Genomic DNA, 24,814 nt, shown 5'->3' on the forward strand with positions numbered 1-24,814 from the left:
AATGAGAAACAGAGAAATGAAAAACAGAGGAAACAAACAGAAAATTAAAAATAGCAGACTTAAGCCCTAACATATCAATAATTACCTTAAATGTAAATGATCTAACCACACCAATTAAAAGACAGATTGGCGAGTAGGAAAAAAGTCGATTACAAAAGGTTACACACTGTATGGTTCCATTCATATAATGCTTGAAATGAGAGAACTAGAGTGATGGAGAATAGATTGATGGTTGCCAGCGGCTGTGACCATAAAAGGGTAGTACAAGGGAACCTTGTGATGAATGTTCTGTATCTTGACTACAATGATGCTCACATGAATCTTCACACGTGACAAAAGTACACAGAACTAAATACACACACACACATGCACAAATGAGTGCATGTAAAACTGGTGCAATCGGAATAAGGTCTGTAGACTCTATCAATATCGATTTCCTGGTTGTAATGTATAAAGAGTCATGCAAGATCTTACCCTTTGGGAACTGGGTGAAGGGCATAAAGAATCTCTATTACTTTTTACAACTGCATGTGAATCTACAATTATCTCAAAAAAACAAAAACTTTTAAAAAATAACTCAAGAAAAAAATGTCTATTACAGTAAAAAACAATTTTGGCTTTATATAAAATCTTGGATAAAATAAAGAGGGCAAGAAATAAACTAACTAAACCTTCTCGCTAACTCCCTTGTTAAGAGTTTGAGGTGGGGAAGGAATGACATGCATTTTCATTCTGGGTTCCATGGCTTGCAACCCAAAAGTTCTGTAACATCAACACAGCAGACTACTATGATATGCATAGACATTAATGTGTTTTGTTAAAAAAATAATAATTGTCTTGTTTTGCTAAGTATATAAGTAAGGCATATTTGCTATAGAAAATTTAGAAAATGAAGGCAGATAATGATAGTAAATAAAATAAAAATCACACGATGCACTGATAATATGGTCTTGTAGTCTTTTTTTCTATGCTTAGATGTGGATATTGGAGGCTGGAGAGAAAGTGGATTTTACTTGAAATCAGGAATCAGCAAGCCACAGTCAAAATCCAGCCAAATACCTGTTTTTGTACAACCCACCGCAAACCAAGCAGGGTTTTTACATTTTTATATGGTTACATATCTATATAATATCTTCAATATTGCCTCTTTGATTGCAAAACTTTAAATATTTACTATCTAGACCTTTACGGAAAGAGTTTGCCAACCTCTGCTCTAAATGGCCTTTTTTGTAAAAAGCTTTTTTCAATTAAAAAGATAATATGGGGTGGCACAGTGGTTAAGTTAGCACGTTTTGCTTCGGCGGCCTGGGGTTCACCGGTCGGGATCCCAGGTGTGGACCTTGGCACTGCTTGTCAAGCCATGCTGTGGCAGGCGTCCCACAAATGAATTAGAGGAAGATGGGCACAGATGTTAGCTCAGGTCCAGTCTTCCTCAGCAAAAAAGAGGAGTGGCAGCAGATGTTAGCTCAGGGCTAATCTTCCTCAAAAAAAAAAAAAAAAAAAATTCCTTTATTTCTGGATATTTAGCCTGTTTCCAAATTTTTATATTATAAACAAAGTTGTAATCAACACTCTTACCACTAAATTTTGCACACAGAGAAGGATATACTCTTCAAAGGAGATACAACTTATAACTAACATTATTTTATTTTATAATTATTAATTTCTAAATAAATAGCATTATTTATTTTATGGCAAAGCAGGAATTTCATTAGAATTCTTAACACTATATATAAATCAGCTAGACAATTCTCTATTCTCCAGAAGAGAAAGCAAAGTTCAAAGATTCTTAAATTGAATCTTTTCCTACTAGTTGAACAAGTCAAAATCTGTAACATCACCCAAAATATCACTTTATACATAAGCAAGAGTTCCAAAGATTTTTATTTAAATCTTGTCCAATTCTACAAAGGTACACAGAGGAAGAACCTGCATTAGAGAGGTCACAGTGAAGCTGGAGGCAGTATAAACAGAGGTTAGAAGACCAGCTTTGGAGTCAAATTGCTGGATTCAAATCCACTTACCAGCCAGGTGACCTTGGGCAAATTAACTAAACACTCAGTCTATTTCTTCATCCGTAAAACGGAAGCAGAAATCAGAGGCAAGTCACAGGGTGGAATAATAAACCTAAAGAGCTGACCAAAGTGCCAAGCACTATTTCTCACACTCTGCGTGTTTGCTTTTGTAATAATCTTCATTATCAAAATTGATTCCAACGCTGTGCTGGTTCCACTGCACCATCTTTGCTCCAAAGACAGCTCAGAATCTTCCTCTATATGCAGTAACTTGTAGGATTTTAAAAATAAAGTAAAATCCCAAATATCAGTTTGCTCACTTGCTTTTGTTTAAAAATATGTTTAATATGAAAGCATATTATTTGTTTCTGCCTGAATAAAACCATTATAAAGGAGTCACCAATAGATTAAAAAGTACCACTGTAAGGAAAAAAGTCATCCTTTTCTTTTGCCTAATAGTGGAGTTTACTTAGCTTCTTACAACACAGCTAAGCTAGATACTTCAGAATCTTCTTGACTCCCCCATGTAGCTCATCTCTCACATACTATCCTACACTTCCTATCGACTGAACTTGAGAGGCATTTCCTCTTTGTCTTCCGTACTGCCTAGCCCAGGCCCCTCTACCCCTACTATCTCTCATGGGGACTTCCAGGAGAAATTCCTGACAAGGGGCTCTTATTCCAGTTCATCTGTCACCAGCCCCTATCCCCACCCCTGACAATCAAGGCTTTGGCTGGCTCCCCAGCTTCCAATGTCCATACGATCAAGTCCAAACTGTCTGCTTTGACACACTAGGAGCCTCCAGACTTTACCCTAGTTTCCTTCTCCAGCCTCATTTCCCCAACTTCCTCCTACATTCCAGCCACAGGGAGCACATCACAGTTGGCTGAACGTGAGTGCACTTTCACAACTTGGTCTCTGCACATACGTTCCCTCCTTCCTGAAGACTTGCCCAGCTTCTCTGCCCAGACTCATCTTCCATACTAACCTCGAGGACTACAAATGAAGCCATTCCTGACTCACCATCCACTCCCCCATGCTCCCGTAGCACGCTGCTACCAACACCACCATAGCAGTTATGCCTCAGTATGGAAAAGATCGTACAGCTTCAAAATAGGGATAACAATTTTGAGCAGTCAATATTCTTCTCTTGAACACGTTAAAATAAGAATTTTGAAGAAAACATAGAGAAAAACTTCATGACATTGGATTTGGCAATGATTTCTCGTATATGACATGAGGAGAACAGAAAACGAAAGTAACAACAGACAAACTGAACTACATCAAAAGTAAAAACATCTATGCATCAAAGGATACACTCAACAGAGTAAAAGGGCAACCTATGGAATGGGAGAAGTATTTGCAAATCATATAGGTGAAAAGGGATATACAGATATAGACATATAAAGTTATATATTCTTTATATATTGTATTATCTATATTATTGATATCTATAGTAAGAGAGATAGAGATATGAGTAAATCACTTACAACTCTGTAGCTCTAGATCTATTCATCTATTCCTCTATCTATTCTATCCATAGGTTGTTGAGTTCTTGATAGATATAGATAGACATATAGATGTCTGATAAGGGATTAATATCCAGAATATATAAAGAACTCCTCAACTCAACAACACAAAAACAAACCAACTAATTAAAAAAACAAACAGAGGACTTGAAGAGACATTTCTCCAAAGAAGATATACAAATGGCCAACAAGCACATGAAAAGATGCTCAACATCATTAGTCATTAGGAAAATAGAAATTAAAACCACAACGAGATATTACCTCATATCTGTCAAAATGGCTACTATCAGAAGAAAAAAAAAAACAGAAAATAAGTGTTCGTGGGAGTGTGGACAAATTAGAACTCTTGTGCAATTCTAATAAAATGGTGCAGCTGCTATGGAAAACAGTATAGTGGTTCCTCAAAAAATTAAGAAAAGAATTACCAAGTGATCCAGTAATTCTACTTCTGGGTATATACCCAAAAGAACTGAAAAGATACATCTTTTCAGAGATATCTGTACACTCAAGTTCACAGCACCAATATTCACAATAGCCAAAAGGTGGAAGCAAGCTAGTGTCCATTGGTGGATGAATGGATAAACAAAATGTGGTTTGTAGACACAATGGAATATTATTCAGCCTTAAAACGGAAATTCAGACACATGACAAAATAGATGAAACTTGAGAACACGGTGCTTAAGTTAAATAAACCAGTCGCAAAAAGACACATACTGTATGATTCCACTTATATCAACTACCTAGAGTAGTTAAATTCATAGAGAGAAAAAAGTAGAACGGTGGTTGCCACGGGCTGGGAGGAGGGAGAATGGGAGGTGTCATTTAGTGGGTATAGTTTTTGTGTTGTAAAATGAAAAAGATCTGGAGAATGCTTGCCCAACAATGTGTATGTATTTACCAATATTGAACTGCATGCTTAAAAATGGTTAAGATGGCAAATTTTATGTTATGTGTACTTCACCACAATTAAAAATTAAAAAAATAAGAACTTAGAATAACCTAACACTATGACCTTCCTGATATAAAAGCTCAGTTTATATGAAATGCAGGATTTCACAAAGTGATGAATAAGTTGTTATAATATATGGTTGAAAACACTAAGCAGCATCATTCACAGAAATGGAAATTACCTGAGCACTTGAATAAAGAGGACGTAGAAATATACAAAGAAATGGCTGCCCTGGGAAAGCTTAATTAACTGTTACAAAACCTAATGACGAGAGAGAGGAAAAAGAGAAAAGGAAAAATAAAGCTTCTTTGGCAACCAAGTGGTATCTCACAATATCAAACCTGGGATGGAAAGTGATTCAAATTGAGTGAGAAACCCAAGAAAAACTTCTCCAAAGACTGGATTGCAAACCAACACCGTCTACTTACAAAGCCTACACTTGGTCTAGCACCAGCCTGCCCACTTAGCTGGTCCATAGACGCCCTGGAATCAGGAGCATCGGGGAGAGTAAGCACTTTCCCAGAGCCAGAGGGGAGTCTCTGCAAGCCCACAGGTTGAAGGCCCCGGCAGTAAAAAGAGCCACCAGCAGCACATCTAAAACACAAGCTAAACATCATAATATTCACGGAGTGCTTCCCACATGCCAGGCACTTAGGAGATGCTTTGCAAACATCAATGTTACCTAATCCTTACAGTAACCACACAAGGTAAGCCATAACCCCCCTTTTCCACAGGGGGAAAGTGAAGGATAGAGATGAGCGCCCAAGGTCACACAGCAAGTATGAAATACAGCTGAGACTTGAACCCGACGGCCTGACTCCAGTCCTTTAGTGCCATCCTAAGCAGAAGGTAAAATGACGGAAAATGCCCAGGGTCTGAGGACTTGAGTTTGAACTCCCTTCTCCCACAAACCAGCTATACGACATTACACAGTCAGGTTACCTTTTGGGTCGCAGTTCCCTCAACTTTAAAGTAACTATCTTTTCCTTCCATTTCTTTCCTGAGTGTGGTCAACTCTTATTCCCTAACTTTCTAGTTTTTTGTCCACTTCTCTTCCGAGTTTTTTTAATTTCTGGTTTAAGACAGATTTTGCTATCCACGAATGCTTGTTTAAAGACATCCAACTCAGGATGGACTATTAGGCTGCTGTTTTCTTGGGCCGATAATGTTTGCTTCCCACTTGGTATTCGTTCGTCCTAGAGTAGCTTCGTATAGATGCTACCTGCCGTTTCAGTTCCTTTTTAAATGTCTCAGATTTTCCAGAGAGCAGCAATAGGCGCTCCTATGGAGCAGACAAGATATTTGGGCAGTCTACTAGGTTTCCCAGCTACATTGGTAAATGAAGTACATTTTCTTTAATAAGTGACATCTCTTTTTGGTGGTGGGGAGAGGAGTGGGTCAGTCTCCCCTGACTTTCTGATATTCTTTGTTTGGGGGCACCCTTAATTTCCCCCCCTTTTTCTTTTTGCCTTCACCACCACACCTCCAGGGGATGACTCCCCCTTCTTTCCAAGAGTAGCCCCCTCCTAACACTGTCACCTCTGGTCCCTCGCATTTTTAATCCCCTTCCCTTAAATTCCCCAACAGGCGGTGCTCAGATCCACCAGGTCTCAGGCCTGTCTTCACTACTTCCCCGCTCAAGGCGGGGCCCTCTCCCTCCCCAGGGTGGTGGGCCTCTGTATTCCGCCACTGCTGCAGCTCAGCTGCACTCTCTTCATTTCCATCAGTCTCCATCTGACTCTCAGCTCAAGTCAATCCAGATATGTATTTCCCCACTTGCTCTGAAGTTTATAGTACTCTGGTCCCTAATGATGCTGGAGGTAGAAGTGAGGCATACTTTCTGTTTGCTCTCCTCGTGGACCCATTCAGTAACTGAAGAATGTGTGGAAAGATTTATTCAGGTGGCTGCCAACATCCTCCTCACCTCTGAAATGAAATTCCTGGACAGGGCTCTAACACCACAGGATTCTGTACCAGTGACTCTGAGAACGCAGGGTTCTCAGTTAACCAGAGATTTCCAAAACTAAGAACGGTGATCTGAAATGCTTTTTAATACTTTATTAAAAAAATTAACAAATATTATATCTTATCTGTAAGCACACTCAGTAATGCCTTTCTGGGAGCTCCAAAGAGAGTACCAGAAGTCCTTAGTAGTGAAAATATTAGGAACCATGACTCTAGAGCCAAACTACAAATGCATGATGGCATAATATACAAGATGTTCTCTGGATGAATATGTATAAGCCCACCTTTTCCCCGAAAAAGCAAACAAAAGTCATACAATAATTACATGCCAAATTTAGAGACTATAATGGCTACAGTCATTGGTGTGGATTTCCAGCAGGTTATCATGGATATTTTTTCATTCCTCTGAGCTAAATAAAACAGTAAAAGGAAAAAATGCAATTATTATTATTAGTCCATCCATAAAACTGATGAGGTAATTAGTTTGTGTTATGCTGAAATTTATTTGTTTTTTTGCTGAGGAAGATTAGCCCTGAGCTGACATCTGTACCAATCCTCCTCTACTTTATATGTGGGTCACCACCAGAGCATGGCTGATGAGTGGTATAGGTCCATGCCTGAGATTCAAACTTGTGAACATGGGCTGCCAAAGCGGGACACACCAACCTTAACCACTACACCATGGGGCCAGCCCCCTGAAAATTATTTCTTATACGTAGTCTTGCAAAGGAAATTTTTAAAAAGCCCTCCCTAATATGTTACTTTAGTTTCCTTAAAATACAATCTTTAAGAGCCAGCCCAGTGGCGTAGCAGTTAAGTTCGCCTGTTCCACTTTGGTGGTAGGGGGTTTGCCAGTTTGGATCCCAGATGTGGACCTGCACACCACTTATCAAGCCATGCTGTGGCAGGCGTCCTATAAATAAAAAAAAGAGAGGAAGATGGGCAAAGATGTTAGCTCAGGGCCAATCTTCCTCAGCAAAAAGAGGAGGCCTGTCGGCGGATGTTAGCTGAGGGCTAATCTTCCTCAAAAAAAAAAAATCTTTAACACAATTTAGCTCCTAAACAGCTTTTCAGGTAGTTACTTTCCTTTTTATTTTACGAAATTGAACTATAATTTCAAAGATTTAGCAATTAAACCAATGAGGATGCCATATTATTAAAAGAATGAAGAATATTGCAGAATCTACAGTAGTTCTCTTAAAAATTAGATTTTTAAAGTGTCGAGATGAGTTTGTAAAACTCTGAATCAATTTTCCTACTGCCAATATGCTTCAGATTAAAATATTGTTCAAGATGAGGAGAAAACTTTTTGTCCCTTTTCCTGTTTACTTTTTAAGCTAATCCCTTTAATATTTTTAATGGCAACTGGCGGGTTCTTCCCCAAGGCTCAACCGCCCATGGCCCTCCTCCACCACCCCAGCCCCTGGGAAGGCTGCATTTTGCAAGGGAGACCAAGCTCAAGATACTAACATGGTAACCTAGAAATCCCCAGGCTCCTGGATCACCACCTTACCTCAGACTCATCTGTAGATTCTTCAAGAGACTCAGTTTCCTAAAAAGCATGGAGGAAAAAAATGGTCAGAACAGACGACAAAAGAACAAAAAACATTTTCAACGGAAAAGAGTCCTCATGTCCCCACCACTAATATCCACCTGCCCTTTTTTGGAGGTAATTTGCAACTACAGTTGAAAGGACTCCATGTGGCCCGACTCACAAGGCCTCCTCCAATTTCTCCACACCCTGCAGGATGGAGGTGGTTACTCAGGGCCACAAGGATCCACTGCTCCTGCCGACCTCCCTCAAGTGGTCAGCAAGTTAACAAATGACCCCAGGAACTTGTCATCTGAGCACACGGAAGGCTTTTCTTTCGCTAAAAATGGAAATCAGTCTGGCAAAGCAGCCTTACTGATCTCGGAAGGGAAGAGGAAACTGCCATCTCAAATTATCTATAAGCCAATTTTTATACAGAAAAGCTCTTGTGCTGTTAATTATTATTGCTATTAATCTGGCTGAGTCAAAATGATTGTCTTGGTTAAACAGCTTTTACAAAAGAATTCCCCTAGAGTGGTACCTATCAGACATGGTGCAAACAAGCCGTATAATTTACATCCACTCTTTAAACCATTAACCACAAGACAGATTCTGCCATTTAACACAGTTTCTCTCTTGCTAGACAATGAATCTCGCTGCTCTGGAGAAAACAAAGCAAAAGGGAAAAATTGACCGGATCCTGCTAATCTCTCACCTGTCCACCGAAAGAGAGAATCTGCTGATGCCATGCCTCCTCAAAGAGGTCAGCAAAATGAAGATTTACTTAACGTACTTATAGATATCAATAGCAATAAAAGGTTACGACTAATATGCTGACACTGAATGTAAGCATTTTACAACAATCCATGAGCGAAAGAAAGAACAAAAAAAATGGGGCAAGGACATTTTAGATATAACTAATATTTTTTCAAGGAAAAGAATGAACATTTTCTAGAAAGTTAGAAGCATGTATTACTCAATGCAAAATGGACAGTAGGATTTGCCAAGGCAAGTCTGGTGTTTGAAAACATTCTAATTTCATTCATCAAAAATCAGTAAAGGCCTGGCAGGTTCTGGAGCAGTCTCTGCTCTCGAAGGCCATGTGTAAAATGTAGACGAGTGTTACTTGTAATTAAGAATTTTACTAAGTTACATTACTAACCATGGTGAATATGAGAATCATCTCTACATAGCAGTGCAGTCTGTTTAGTTTAATGTTCATCTAAGTCTTAGAAAGTTCTTATTAATTTGGAGCTACAATCTCTCCATAGTAATTTTTTGTTCTCAGCGCCAAAACGACACACAAAAAATTCAGTTCTTCTGCTACTTGACAGTTCTCCAGAGTTAACAACACAAATCATGCCTACCCTTCGAAATTGTTTCTCCTCCATCCTAACCATCCGCAGTTCCTAGATTTAGTCCATTTGCCATCCCAATCCTTCTCTTTTGAACACACTCCACTTAATACTAACAGTCACTATTCTGATGTCTTTACTGTGCATCTATTATATATTGCTCACAATGCTAAGTGTTTTACATGCAGCATCTTGAAATTTTCTAACAACCTCTGAGGTGAGGTTGACCATTTAAATGACTTCTAACATGCCTTGATCCCTGACAGTCTCTGATCAAGTTACCAGCATTAGCAAAACAAGGTTTGACAACTGTGCCAATAAGCCACAACTAGGAATATAGCTGTGGAAAATATAGAAAATATAGGAAAATAGGGAAATTCCTATTTCCAGGCTTTACAACTCTAAAAGAACACTTGACTGCTCTTTTCAGAGAAATTACATTAAACCTAAGGAAAAAATTTTTTCCTTATTTGGAATCCATTTAAATACGTATATGGGGTATAAGGACAAATGTCCCATTTACGTTCTTCATTAAAACTAAAACATAAGTCCCCAACCAGTGATTCCAATTCAAAAACTCAAAATCAAACGACACTCTTGTTCCCCACCAGAAAGCACGCAGGGCCAGAATCTGACACCTTGAGGCATGGGGGCCTCAGAAATAGGAGGCTTCTGGGAAAAGCAGGCTCTGAGTCGCTCCCTGAGGCTGCTGGTATCTGTCCAGAACATTTACTCCAGGACACTCTCAGACTTAGCCTTAGCACCAGCACGAACCTCCCAAATATAGTTGTGGCCTCAAAAAATTACACTTTTGTCCACAACGCTACCAAAGCAATGCATGAGTGACTTCGGGAATTATCCTGGTCTGTTATTACTTAGCTTCACTCATTCATCAGGCCCCTCGGCAGAATGCTCTAGAGACAGATGGGCAAACAAGAAGACAGGAAGTGAAGGTCCCCAGCAAGGGATCAAAGAAGCATGGCTGAGCCCTGGGAAAGGTGACCACTTAGAAAGAGTCGATGACTTTCAAACACTTTTTGACTCCACACTCTCTCTTTCAAAGAATCTAACTTCAACTCATGAAAACGTAAGTTATAAAACTGCTGTTTTCTAAGTGAAACAAGCCAGAAACAAAAAGACAAGTATTGTAGCATCCCACTTAGATGAGCCAGAAAGTAGAACAGAGGTTGGGCAGGGCCGGGGGAGGGGGGATGCGGAGTTACTGTTTAATGGGGACAGAGTTTCAGTTTGTGGCAATGAAAAGTTCTAGAGATGGGTGGTGGTGATGGTTGCACAACAATGTGAATGTACCTAATGCCACTGGATCATACACTTAAAAGTGGTTAAAATGGTAACTATTATGTATATTTTACCACAATAAAAAAAATTGTGCTGTTCTGATTGAAGCAAAATGATGGGCTAGAAGGCACGCAGTGACACAAACGTACAGCTGAACAAATCCTGCGACAACAGGCTGAAAGCTACACTCAACAAGGATCTCACTCTCCTTTCTTTTGCAAACCAATCCCTTACACGTAATCACCTACCTAAACAGCTTTACTTAACGATCTCTGCGCCTTGACAGGTGATCTCTTCTATCCATCCATCAACTGCTGTCAGGATCATCTTCCCAGACACACCTCGGGCGGGGCACCGCCTTCCTCGGAGAACCCTCAGGAGTCAGGAGATAGCAGTTTTCCCAGCAGGGCAGTCAAAGCCCACTCCAATGTGGCCCCCTACAGACTTTTAGCCTCATTTCCCACTCGCTGCACAAACCCACAGCCCTCCAGCCACAGTGGGTGACTTCTCACAAATATTTCTATGCCAGGGCTGGCAAAATGGTGGTCCGTGGTCTGGGTGGGGTCTGCAGGAGTTTTCTTCAAACTGGGTAGCATTTTTAAGACTTTTACATAAAACTCTGTATTTCTGACTTCATAAAATTCAGACCATATGTCTCCACGGGATCCACATTTCCGTGTAACATCAGCTGGAGCCAAGCAGCTGTGCCCGAGAGAATGCTCCTCACCCACCACCCCGACTCCCAATTTCCCTACACCATACAATCCCAGTCATTCCCACTGCCCTCTGCCTGCCTTGAGCTTCTGATGCTTGTGCTGAGCATCCTTAAGTGGTTCCCTAGGCTTAGAAGGCCCTTGGCCCGACCCCACACTCATCCTAGGGGTCCTCCAATTCCCACTACGCTCTACAGGTTCAAGGAAACACTCAGGTGGTACCTCCGGGGGGCAGTAACAAAGGGCCTTCACTCTTGCTTCAACAAGAGAGCTTGGATTTTATGTTTTATATTTTCATGTTGTCAATCTGAGGCTAAAAAAGTTTGAAACTCACTGGCTGTTTCGACATCCTTTCTAAACCTTTCTTCATGGCCCATTCTAGGTCTCCAGTGAGCCCAGGCCACACGGTCCACATCTGGCTTCCTGTGGCCTGTTTCTTACCATCCCCGTCAGCTCGCTCACCTAATATTAACCGCCTTGTCCTAAGAGTTGTCCTTTTAAATATACTGTGGATAAACCCGACGGCTTTTGCCTTTTTGTGTCCCACTACCATCCACAAAGGAACAGCTCAACACCCATTTGCTGGTGATGACGATAAGAAAAAGCAGCCAACCTAAAACAGTAAGATTGTGCCTCCTCTGTTTATTCCTTTTCCACTTATAAGGAACACCAAGTGCATTTTCTCCAGGCAGATGCTTGAATTATTGGCTCACGGCTACACGTCAGTTCTAGAAGGGGGACTGGAGTAAGGTGGCAGCGATCAAGGATACAGCGATTCCAACAGAATGTTAACCTAGCAGCAGCCCTTGGAAGGGGCCAACAGGGCTCACAGAAGACCCCTCCAATAAGGGCTTTCAACCCACTCCCCCCCCAAATCCCACCATCAGCACAGGCCCCAGGACAGTGGCTGGAAGAGACTCAGCACAGTTGGCTCAGAGGCCAGACAGGGTTCAAAAGACTGTCAGCCCAGAAGGAGAGAAAGAAGCCAGGACCTCCCAGGTCATGAAGTCCTCAGAATTTTGAGTATACTCACTGTCTGTTGGGGGAAAAAACAGAATTTGGGGGAGGAAGAGGAGGCTAGAGCCTGAGGAAGGCCAGCTCCAAACTTTGCTGGATAAAGATAGCAGAGACCAGGCCCTGGGAAATCAGACTGGGCTGGAAACAGACGTGAAACACTCAACCCTGGACTGGGGCACTGCCACCTGAAACACTAATTGTACACCAGAGGTGCACTGAGTAGAAGATTGTGACAGATCCCAATGTCTGACACAGGCACAGGGCAGAGGAAATATTTTGTGACATGCATTTGATATCCCTGTGTCACAGAGCCCTAATTTCAGACAACTCTTGGGCACCCGAGGATAGCTGGTTGAGTAGGAAAGATGAAAGGCACTTGGGGAGCTGGCAGGAGCAGGGGGACTCAGGTTTCCAACCCTGTCCAGCCCACTAGGCTCCACTCCTGCACTCATCTTATTCTGCACATGAAGAAAAACTTTGAGGTCAGCCCCAGCTCGGTGACCTAGTGACCCAGGCCCAAATGTGACTTTGCATCAGAATCACCTAAACTCGGTTTGGGGAACTGGCTAATTCCTGCGAATACAGTCCATCTTCACAGGGGATTCAGCAGTATAAAGAAGAACCTAGAATCACAAGCATTTGGTAAAAAAAAAAAAACAAACACTAAGGAGGACCAAGTTTCTGGAAGAAACAGGGCAATTGAGACTGAGCAGCCATGCGTGGGAGCTGCAGGAAACAGAGAAGCCCCTGACCTGGTGAGAGCTCCCTCTCCGAGGTGGTAACATGGGTGCAGGGGAGACTAGTAATCAGCTGGTGACCTCCACCTCCAGCCAACCAACCCAGACGAAGATGCGAAGAAAACCTTACCAGACAGTAAGCATGTCCAGCTAAGCGAATTTGTGATTACATTTTATTTACGGGATGGTAAAAGGTGGGCCCTCTAAAAATGTCTCTGATCCTGTGCTTTTAAAACTTCTCGTTTGGGGCTTTATTTTTCCCTTACTAATTTATTAGCAAAGTTGCTTTTAAAAGATCTGTCTTGGCCAAGCTGTAGGAAAAAAGCATTGTGCAGACCTAGGCCAATCCAAGTCCGGGTCCTTGTCCAGCCATCATCCTATGTACCCGGCAAGCATTTCAACCCAGCACTTCAACAGACTTTATCTCATTTCATGCTCACAAGAGTCCTGGGGAATAAAGTGCTCAATCTACAGGCAAGAAACGTGCGGCACTCAAATACGTGTTGACTTGATTTTTATTTTACACATGGGGCTCATCACATGGGAGCATCCACGTTCACGGATGTGCTACCTGATAATCCGCAAATGCTCTACAATACAGACAAAATTTCCCTAATTTCTACAACATAGAGGGAGAATTCAAAGTAGAAACTCTCCCTTCAAAGTAGAAACCTATTCCTCTGGTCAAGGAATAGATGGTCTGATTGACCAAAGATTTTAATGGACTAGGTGCCCTGCTGGTTAGTAGGAAAGATAAAAGGGTACCTGCGGAGCCGGCAGATAAGGAATGTAGGAAATTAATCGACGATACATTTGAATGAATAACCTTCACAAGTTTCAAGTAAGACAAAATAACACAAATTCTAGTGAGCCTAAGCTACAATGTGACATGTTGGATTCAGAAGTCTAGTCTCCCCCTAATAAATTCACTGAAACATTTTATTAAGCACCTAGTGCCTGTGAAGCACTGGCCCCGTGAGAGATGCAGACATGAGGGCGCTCTGTCCTGATTCTCGAGGACTCAGCAATACGTAGGAGAAATAAGACAAATACACACACAACCAGACTTCAAGAAGAATGTTACTCATAAGAGAGGGATGGACAAAGACTGTTGCGCATGTGTGATCATGAAGGTCAGGTATAAATCATTTTGGAACTACGTAAAACTGCTGGTTAGAACTTTTCCGGGCAGAACGCAGGGTATTCGTTCTTTCTGTGATCTATGTAATATACACGCAGCTATTTTTGCAAACTACCTTAACCATACTCAGCATAAACAAGGATTTCCCAATGACTTAAGAAAAACGTTCATTCACATCCAAAAAGTGATTTTTAGTTTGTGAGTCTGTGAACCGTTTCATGTTAGGTTAACTCATTCGGCCCAGATCTCATTACTTTTGTTCTTCCTAAAACTAAGTGGGGAAAAAAAGCAATCACCAAAGAATACAACATTCAGAAAAGTTAAGAGGAGAGGTTTAGTTTTGTCTTGCTCATTTTGGAAGGCTGTGCGCATTTATAGAACACGGTGTCAAAGAAAAAGCTTCCTTTGCCCTAATCTGTCATTGTAGTTAATTTTAATATACATCTCAGTTTTTAAAGCACTCAGGGTGAAAAATTATGTCAAGATTTCCTAAAAAGGGGCCAGTCCCAAGGCCGAGTGGTTAAGTTCGCGCTCTGCTTCGGCGGCCCAGGGCTTCTAGGGTTCAGATCCTGGGCGTGGACATGGCACCACTGGTCAGGCCATTCTGAGGCGGCATCCCACATGCCACAACTAGAAGGATCCACAACTAAAAAAATATACAACTATGTACTGGGGGGATTTGGGGAGAAAAAGCAGGGGAAAAAAAAAGATTGGCAACCATTGTTAGCTCAGGTGCCAATCTTTAAAAGAAAAAAAGATTTCGTAAAAGGTTCAAAGTAGCAGAAAAGAACCAGCAAATTTATATACTCCACTTTTGTGCACTTTTAGCCTTCAAAAAACTATATAATAAAGGTCTACTATGGTGGTCAGATTTTAAGGGATTCCTACCGTGAAATGCAAAATGCACAAATCAAGCAGAGAAAAGTCTAACCGTTTTTAATCTATAAAAGACTGATAATATGGGTACAATTATTTACTAGCTTTCTTTTTTCTTTCAGGAAGATTAGCCCTGAGCTAACATCCGTGCCCATCTTCCTCTACTTTATATGTGGGCAGGCCCCCTACTAGCTTTCTTTTAAAAAAATAAACAGAACAACAACTTGTGAATGTTAGCCTCTCTCTGGTCTTTTTGAGAATGACACTGACACCATGGGGACAGGGCGTGAACATCTGCTCTAGGAGTACGCTGGCTGGGAAAGCATCAAAGATGAAGTGATGGCTTGAAGGAAATGTACTACGGTGATAAGGGCTAATTCTCCTTCATAAAGGAAAAAATGATTTAGAGTTAGGTTCCTGAGTATTTTTTAAAAGGCAAGAGTTCTCTTGAAAAATCATGAGCTTTGGAGATAGAAGATGAGATTACAGATATAAGTCTGAGCAAGTTACTTGAGTTGTCCGAATTTCAGGTTGCTTATTTGTAAAATGCAATCATTTAATACCTATTGAGTGCCAATCACTATTCTAGGTGTCAGGCATACAGCAGTGAACAAATCCTTGCCATCATGAAACCTACATTCTAATGGGGAGAAAATACAGAAATATACAGAATATACAGAAAAAATAAACAGAAATTTAAAAACACAGTATGTCAGATGATGATGAGCGCCAAGGAAAAAAATAATGGAGGAAAAAGGTTTCAAAGAATGGTCAGGGAAGGTCTCACTCGAAAGGTAACACTTGGACAAAGACATGGTGGAAGTGAGACAGAAAGCCCTGTAGACATCTGGGGTCAAAAAAGGGAGTAGCATGAGCCGAGGTCCTGAGGTAGAAACACGCCAGCCTTGCTGAGGGAACAGGAAGAAAGCCAGTTTAGCTGGTGCAGAGTGACAGAAGGGGAGAAGAGTATTGGAAGATGAGGTCAGAGAAGAGGACAGGAGCAACTGGGGCAAGGTCCTGTAGGGCAAACAGGCCATTATAAGGACTCTGGCTTTTCCTTGGAGTGCAATGGGAAGCCACCCGAAGGTTTGAAACAGCAGGTGCTTGTCCTGACTTATATATCAGAATCAACCTTTACCACACAGAATTCTTTTGTGAGGACCAAATACGACGTGAAAGGGTTCTTTAAACCAGAAAGTGCTGCAAAAATGCGAAGCATTCTTATGATATCACTAACTTTCTAGGTTAGTGATTTAATCATCATCTTTTTACAACAGACAGCTTTGCCAAACTCCCCTTCTGCACAAAATTGTAGTAAATACTAAGAGCAACTCTTTCCATTTCTAGTCCACTATACTTAAGAAGTAAAGGAGCTTGGTTTTTTGCTGTTAAATCAAACCACAAAAAATATTTCAACATGAAATGAAGGTGGACAGCGCATTAATCAACCTCACCACTGTCATCAAACCTAGCAATGAGTCAGGAAATTATACGTGCCTAATGTGCATTTTCCTTTCAACTCTTGGGAACACAAGAGAGAGGCTCTAGTGGCAGCTAGGGGACTCTCCTATTATCACAATGACCACCCAAACCAAATTTCTACCTAGGCAAATTTCTTAATTATTAGCATATATCGAATGTACAGAGGGCAAACTGTCATTACGTACATGAAATATGTTGCAAAAGGTACAAATTAAATGATTAAACTAGGTAAACTTCTCATCATGATACCAAACAGCTCACCATCTAGAGGTAATTATGGAAACTGACAGCCTTATTAATTAGTGAGGAAAAGCAACGCCAAGCTGAATTGACACTGGAAATGGAACTAAGGTATTTCCCCAAGCTCTGGTCTTTGTCTGCTCTTGTTTGTCTTCTTGATGTTACTTTGCTGTTTCATCTACTGTCTCGCTACCACTATTGGCTGTATGAAAATAACTCATATTCCCGTCGTTAACTTCTACGCTAAACTCCAGTGCCACACGGCTGGGCTTTGACTGGACACTGCGGTCTGAAGTCCTGCCAGCATCAAACAAGCCCACGAAACTTGTACTAAGCCCAACTTGTAGTAAGCACTTGAACTTTGTGTACTAACCCATGCCATCTTAAACCACCCTCCGAGGACCCTACTGTTATTACCTCCGTCTTATAATTAAAAGTTAAATAATTAGCCCAAAGCCACATATTAAAAAGAACCAGCTCTGGAGCCTAGGCATTTGTGCTCCAGAATCGATGCACGTAACCGCCGCGGCCCGCCACAAAGCTTGGTACCTAAATGTAATAGATGCGAAACAAAACTCATCCTTTACTCTCTCCTAGCCCTCCTGCAAGTCAGCTCTCACGGTCCTACTTCGAGAGAAAAGGAATTTAAATTACAGTCATCTGGCCTCAACTCAAGGCACCCCCTCACGCCTCCCACGGGCAGGCTGTCCCCTGGGGTAGCCCAGGCTGCCTTCAAGCCGAAATTCCCCCGAACACAGACCACAGGGGTCGCGCCGCAGGAAGGGCAGCCTCGCCAGGGAAGGCGGGGGTGTGTCAGGCGCTTTCGCGGGTGCCCTCCAGGAGCTGGCTCCCACCCGCTCTCTGCTCCCCGAAATGGGCTTTCGCCGCCGGCCTGGCCCGCCTTGGGCCTGCCGCGCCCGCCCGCAGCCCGCCCGCAGCCCGCCCCGCCACACGCTCCCCTCCCACCCCCGACCGCTTCGCCCTCCTCCCCACTGCCCTCGTCTAGCAGTTGCAGTCTTTACCTGCTCCTCTGCTTCCGCCATGGTGCAGCCGGGAGGGTCACGTGACAGACCCGGAAATGAGAGAACCCAAGACACTGGAGCCCGGTGCCTGCTGGGAAATGTAGTTTTAGCAGCGTCTCAGTCGGGAGGTCCTTTCTATTGGGCCTCATTTCTGCTTTTGACTTTCCAAGCTGAATGAAGTTGTGCTTTGGAGAGTCTGAACGTAACGACTGTTAATGCTATGATTTATTTTACTGATGTTATTGCTTTCTTGATTATATAGTATTTATTAACATTTACTATATATCAGGCCCTGGGTTTATAGCTTTGCATAAATTATCTCATTTAATTCTCCCAGCATTCCCTACCATTAACTCCATTTATAAAGAACATCGTGGCTCAAAGGTCACACAACTAGTAAGAGGCAGAACTGGGATTAGAATTTGACTTTGTCTGATGCCAAAGATTCTGTGATTACCAAATGCCGCTTAGTCTAAAAGTGTTCTTGCCCTTTCTTTTTTGAGAATTTTAAGTGAACATAAGGCATAAATCAGTCTTTGTAGTGGAGAGAAAAAAATTTATACTCTGGAAATATTTATTTAGCTTGTACTTCCTGATGCTTTCAGTTGGTATCTTCTGGCATCTGGACATTGAAATTAAAAAGAACCTCTGTTGTTCAATTAAATAATATGTTAAGCTTTTATTGAGTATATTCTATAGGTAAATATTCAAGATAGAAGATATAATGTAAATTTATCCTTGGCAAGATCTGTAAAACCACTCTATTACTTCCACCCTTTAGGATGAACAATTCCCTCTCCATGTCTCTGGGCATTATGAACTCTCCTCCCTAATCCTCAGGAATTTACAGTATCTTGTCCAAAGACAGGCATTTTCTTCTTTCCACTCATCTCCAGTAGCTGGTTACTAGCAGAGGGCATCACAAATGGCAGCACATCATGGGTTCCCAGTGGCCTTTTTGACTTCCTATGTTCCCATGGACTGTGACCCTGTAGGAAGTTATGGACTCAGCATTTGTGCCTCCGAGGTCTCTAGCTGTAACCTGCTCAACCCATGATTCCTCAATAGACGGGGTGACTGTCTGAGACACTTGTCTTCTCTCCTGGGCCTCAACAGCTAGCTCCATCCTCTTCCTCCAAGCCTTGCTGGGGTCCTTCTCCCATTTTGCTGATCACTCAGTCACAGGGAATAAAGATAGACCAACTCTACGGCATTGAGATATCGATAGCCAGGCACTCAGTGCCCTAAGTGTAGACCTTTCCAGTCCATGAGTTTCTAAGATCTTCTCTTGCAAAAGCAGCCCAGGACCAAACATTGCTCATGATGGACTCCAAGTCCCAAAAGGACCCTTATACAGACCCAAAAGGTGTGGAGTCCTCAGTCCAGTCTCCCTAGGAAAGAGAAATAAGCCTAGCCCTTCTACTTTTCTGACTTTTCTTCCAAGCTGTAATTTCCCATTTTTCCATTGTGACCTAGACCCACCCATAAACCTTTAGTGGGTCCGATTGAAGATGTAGCCAAAGTTTGCTGCAGATTCTCCTCTGCTCACTCAACCTCAGAAACTCTGGATTCCTCAAGACCGTTCCCCATTCAATGTACTGTCTTGACTATAATAAAATATGATGAGCGTATTACTCAATATGATGGATCTATTACTATTTCCTTTTGGACCGACTGGAAAGTGAAGAGACCCAGATATGGAACGATGAATTAGAGGAAGAAACCCACTATAAGCTAGCATCTTCACGCTGTGCCTGTAGGTGAGATGAAATTCACATGTGATCTCCGAGCCCCAGGTTTTCTCAAGTGAAACGAATTTTGGGCTCCCTTATCTGGGAGATCCTCTCCGCTACTGCTACTCAAAGTGTGGCTCACGGACCAGCAGCATCAATATCACGTGACTTGGAGCTTGTAAGAAATGAAGAGCTTAGGGCCCTCCAGAAACCTACTGAAGTGGAATCTGGAGTTTGGTAATATCCCCACATGATACATATGTACATTAAAGTTTGAGAACTGTTCAGCCTAAAAACCTTTCATTCTATGGCAAATCACCTATTTTTTTCTTGCACATCATCTGTTCACCCTCTCCCAACTTCAAGCTATGGAGGTAAAGATAAGAGTCAACTTGTCATTTTCGATCTATAGGACCTAATACTGGGACTTCAAAAATCAGACCTAGTACCTTCTATTTGTAGAGTGGTTCACTGGTTTTAAGGATTTGCCTCATAAGTTTGTTGTATAGGTCTGAAACAGTTTACTAACTCAATAGATTGTAGTCATTTTACTCATGATAACAACCTATTTCATTGTTTAAACAATATGAATGGCTTCAATGTTTTCCATTATAAAATAATATTTCTAAATTTAGGAAATGTGAAAAATCAGCCAAGTGGAAAGTTGAGGTAAAAAAATTCACCTCTAGGGGCTGGCCCCGTGGCCGAGTGGTTAAGTTCCCGTGCTCCACTGCAGGCGGCCCAGTGTTTCGTTGGTTTGAATCCTGGGCGTGGACATGGCACTGCTCATCAAACCACGCTGAGGCAGCGTCCCACATGCCACAACTAGAAGGACCCATAATGAAGAATATACAACTATGTACTGGGGGGCTTTGGGGAGAAAAAGGAAACAATAAAATCTTTAAAAAAAAATTCACCTCTATATCTCTTCTAATGAGATGATGGTTTATAGATTCTTTTCCCAATCTTTAAGCTTCCATTCCTTCTTAGATTGCTACCTTTTCAGTCTAAAGGTCTTTCTTGACAGCCAGTGACAAGCACAATTATACCACATTACACTACTGACTCAAAGGAATGACCTTAGTCTTTCTTTAATTAACTTTCTCTCCCAAATAGCTAAAATAATATTTATGTTCTCTCTAGCAATTTTGGCAATCCTTAGCTTATTTTTCTGTTTAGTTTTTCAAAAGCTATGCCCGCTGAAACTTGTTACCTTCTGGTAGTCTAGATGTCATTTTAAGATATAGCGAATTGGAAGGTTCCCTGAGCAACCACGCTAGAGTTTTTTAAAGAACATTTTTCTAACTACAAAAATAATGCATATTCACAATAATTGGAAAAATATAAAAAATATGTAAAATTCAAATGCCACTTCTAGTTCCTCCATCTAGATCATCGCTGTTGAAAATGCTTGTTTTTTTCCCCTCTCTCTCTTTCTGTCTCTCTTCCTCTCTTCTCTTCTCTCTTTCTTCGTGTTTAAAGTGTTTTTAAGCAAAAATCATGTTAAGTTTTGTCATCTGTTTTCCTTACTTAGTCATATTTCAAGATGATTTTCCGATAACCTTATACAATGTTGCTCTAAACGATATGACTTAATGGTGCACATTAAACTTACATTCTATGAAAATACCATGATTTATATAATCAGTTCTTTTTCATTGCGTACTTTGAGTATATCTAATTAACATCCTTTTGCATAATTTTGGCAGATGCTCTAATGAAAGGTAGTATCAATTGTAGAAATAAGTGAAGACCAACCAAATGAGAAAAACTAAGGCTATTTATTTGGAACCTGCTCCAGCAAGGAAGTCAGTGACTATCACTTGCGTTTTAGCAGAAACTCAAAGGTGGGCAGAGGAGTGGGAAAGCTTTATACCAGACAAAAGGGAAGGCTTCAGGTGTCCCCTGATGGAGGCCATTTGTATGGGGGAGCTGTAGCTGAAATTAGAGGGGGTACACCCTGTGTTATTGGTTAGGGGTGCATGTTTAGCTTTCTCTGGTTGGCCCTAAGTTGGAAGCAGGGATAAAAATTAGGAAAGCTGTCAGTTATTAATCAAGTCCTGGCCGCCTTGGGTCGAGTGTTACAGAAGTTATTGTTTAGCTTCCTGGATTGTTACTAAACTAGCAGCCTGATGTCCTGCAAGCCTGACTTGTAGCAGGCTGGGTCCTGGGCTGTTGTTGTGGATGAGGGCTTGGTTTCCAGGGCAGATTGCTGAAGGCTGTGGGTCAGAGCTCTGTTTTTATGTATGGTCTGGCCATTGTTTGTTTCTATATTCCATCTCTCACAATTTATATTCCCAAGAGTTATATATCAGATCTCTATACCCTCCTACCATCAAGCATTCGATACTATCATTTTCTTAAAAATATCATCAGTTTAGTTGGGGGAAAAAAGAATTACTTTTTGTTTTAACTTGTATATCTTTGATCTTTGATGAATTGATATTTTCCATAAATTCACTAGCCGTTTTCCATTCTTTTCTGCATTTTTTGCTCTTGATCTCTACTCATTTTCTGTTGGGAAATTGATCTTTTTCTTATTGAAAAAGAATGTCCAGCAGACAGTTGGTTATCTGGTTTTGAAGCTAATAGAAGTCTGGTGCTAGAGATCAATATTCTGAGATCTTCAGCATACAATTGATGTTTGAAGTACAGGGGACTAACCAATAAAGGGAAAATGCAACCTAAAATATGGTCTTTGAGAATATATAAATTTGAAGGAAGATTGAAGAGGATGGGGTTTAGATTTGCCGTGGTGGTTCCCTTGCTAGGCTCCTGTGAAACTAGTGTGCCCTGATTTGGATAAGGGGTTTTATTGTTAAAATTAAATAGTCACAGCGTTTTCCCACTTCATGGAAAAAAATAATTAGTGGGGAAAATATTGCACTTAGGACTTTTCTTGTAGATGTTTTCTTGGAATCTTTGATTTTGCTATTGCTTAGTTACAAACAAGTACTGAGAAAAAATACATTAAAATAGTAAATAAATCCTAACAAAAGAATCAGAAAGAAACTATCATGATTGCTTTGACAGCTCCTTATTTTTAAATTAAGATGTGCCAGCATCTAGCACAATGCCTGGCACATAATTGGAGTTCAACAATTATTTGTTCACTAAATCAATTAATTACTTAAATAAATAGTTAATTTAACGTATCTCCATTTCATGATGTTTCCCCAAGAACTAGACTTTCCTGGTGCCCTGCCACCATCTGTTCTATGAGAAAATAAGGAGACATTACAGGTTTAGAGTAGAGCGGTGGAATGACATGATGAAGGTGGTGTTTGAGAAGTGTAAGTCAGAAGTTGTGTGAGGGCTCAAAGATGGGAGTGATTAAATTGGTCATAAAGTTCAGAATTGACTTCACAGAGGAAGGAGCACATCAGTGGTCCATAAAAGACGGGTAACAGGGTCTCAAAGGATAAGTAAAAAGCTGATGGTAGAAAGTAGAGGAAAGGAAAATATCCCATGTAGAAGGAACACTATGAGAAGAGACAGAAGACGTGAAATAACATCCAAACAGTCAGATGTAAGACTAATTAGGTAAGATGATGCTAGAGTCTCTCAATGCCAGGCATAAATTTGTGCATAATTCCATAGGCAGTTGTGGCAGAGATTGCTTATTACCTAGCTAATAGCCATTGACTTCTACTTCTTTGGTAAAAAGAACTCCTATAACACTAGGGGCAGCAATTCCCCTACATAAAAGATATATTTCCTGGCCTCCATAACGTAATTAGGTGTGGCTATGTGGTTAAGTTCTAGTCAGTGATATATAAAATGGAAGTGTTGTGCGTGCCTCCCAGGAAAGATTCTTAAAAGTGGACAATGAGCTGAGGATATCCCTTTTATCTTTTTTGCCAGTAGGTTCTCCAGCAACCATCTAGGTCCATGAGGTAATCTTAAGGATGGAAACCAAATGCTAAGGATGAAGCAGAAAGATAGAAGGAGCCTGGGCTCCTGATGACTTTTTAGAGCCACTATGCCACCCCAAACTGCCTGCCTCAAAATTGATTTTGAATGAAAGAATAAACCCTCTTGTTATTGTGGATTGTCTATCAGGTGCATACAGACTTAATCCTAACTAATCCAGTGGTGAAGACAGACTGAGGATTTTTGAGACTAGAAATGGCATGGCCATAAAGATGTCACCTATTGCGCAAGAGTGAATTATCATTTCCCTACGTGCACACCTGAGAAATAGAAGGAGGAGAAAGGGAGAGGTCACACGTGTGTGTGTGTGCGAAAAGAACAAAATTTTATATGATAAAGTTTGTAGACCTTGGAACATAGGGAGCAAACAGTGCCCCCAGGATGCAAATTTGCCCTTGGCTCTTTCCAGTCCATTGTGATGTTTAAGAGCTTGAGAAGTGGACAGATCAGGATCTAAACCCTATCTGTGCTATGTACAGTACATACTTAGAAAAGTAGAAGTTAACTTTTCCAAGTTCCAGCATTCTCAGCTGTCGAATGGGCTAACAGTTCCTTCATTCCGGAGTTATTGTGAAAAATAAATGAGAAAATATATCTAAAGCTCTTAGCAGAGGCTGGAGCATCGCTGTTTTTCTTATTGTTGTACTGCTATTGTGTTTCGTGCACTTGAACATCCACATAACAAACACTGCAATCTCCTCTCCAGGTTCTGTTTCTCATGATCCTCATTTAAAAGCTCATGACCACTGTCCAGGCTTATTTAAAAGAATTGAAATCAATTTCTCCTCACAGACCACAATGCAATTAAACTAGAAATCAATGACAGAAAGATAACTGGAAAATTCCAAAATACATGGAGATTAAACAACATACTTCTAGATAACACATGGGTCAAAGAAGAATTCTCAAGAAAAATTTTAAAATGTTTTGAACTAAATGAAAACAAAAACACAATTTATCAAAATTTGTGGGATGCAGCAAAAGCAGTGCTTAGAGGGAAATTTATAGCACTGAATGCATATGTTAGAAAAGGATAAAGATCTCAAATCAGTAGTCTAAGTTTCTACTTTAAGAAACTAGAAAAAGATGGACAAATAAAGTATAAAGTAACCAGAAGGAAAGAAATAATAAGAACTAGAGAATATCAATGAAATGGAAAATGGAAAATCAACAAAACCAAAAGCTGACTCTTTGAAAAGATCAATAAAATTGGTAAGCCTCTAGCCAGGCTAATTAAGCAAAAGAGAGGACAAAAATCACTAATATCAGAAATGAA

The 24,814-nt window shown here is 40.9% G+C and overlaps 1 protein-coding gene across 10 annotated transcripts in view; it reads right to left on the reverse strand.

The window, feature by feature from the left end:
- The window catches only part of VPS41 (VPS41 subunit of HOPS complex), a 178,661-nt gene extending 160,712 nt beyond the window's left edge, over positions 1-17,949 (reverse strand). For 5 of the 10 annotated variants that reach the window (XM_023638941.2, XM_005609089.4, XM_070265504.1 and 2 more), the window contains exons 1-2: positions 17,873-17,949; positions 7,973-8,011 (exon numbers count right to left, since the gene is read on the reverse strand). In XM_023638941.2, the coding sequence (XP_023494709.1) occupies positions 7,973-8,011; positions 17,873-17,893 (60 nt within the window). In that variant the 5' untranslated portion in view covers positions 17,894-17,949. The remainder of the gene's footprint in view (positions 1-7,972; positions 8,012-17,872) is intronic. The other 5 variants (XM_070265502.1, XM_070265501.1, XM_070265503.1 and 2 more) reach the window with 3 other exon arrangements.
- Positions 17,950-24,814: the final 6,865 nt, after the last annotated feature.

The sequence above is a fragment of the Equus caballus genome, chromosome 4 (genome assembly GCF_041296265.1).
Source record: "Equus caballus isolate H_3958 breed thoroughbred chromosome 4, TB-T2T, whole genome shotgun sequence".
NCBI classification, from domain to species: Eukaryota; Metazoa; Chordata; class Mammalia; order Perissodactyla; family Equidae; genus Equus; species Equus caballus.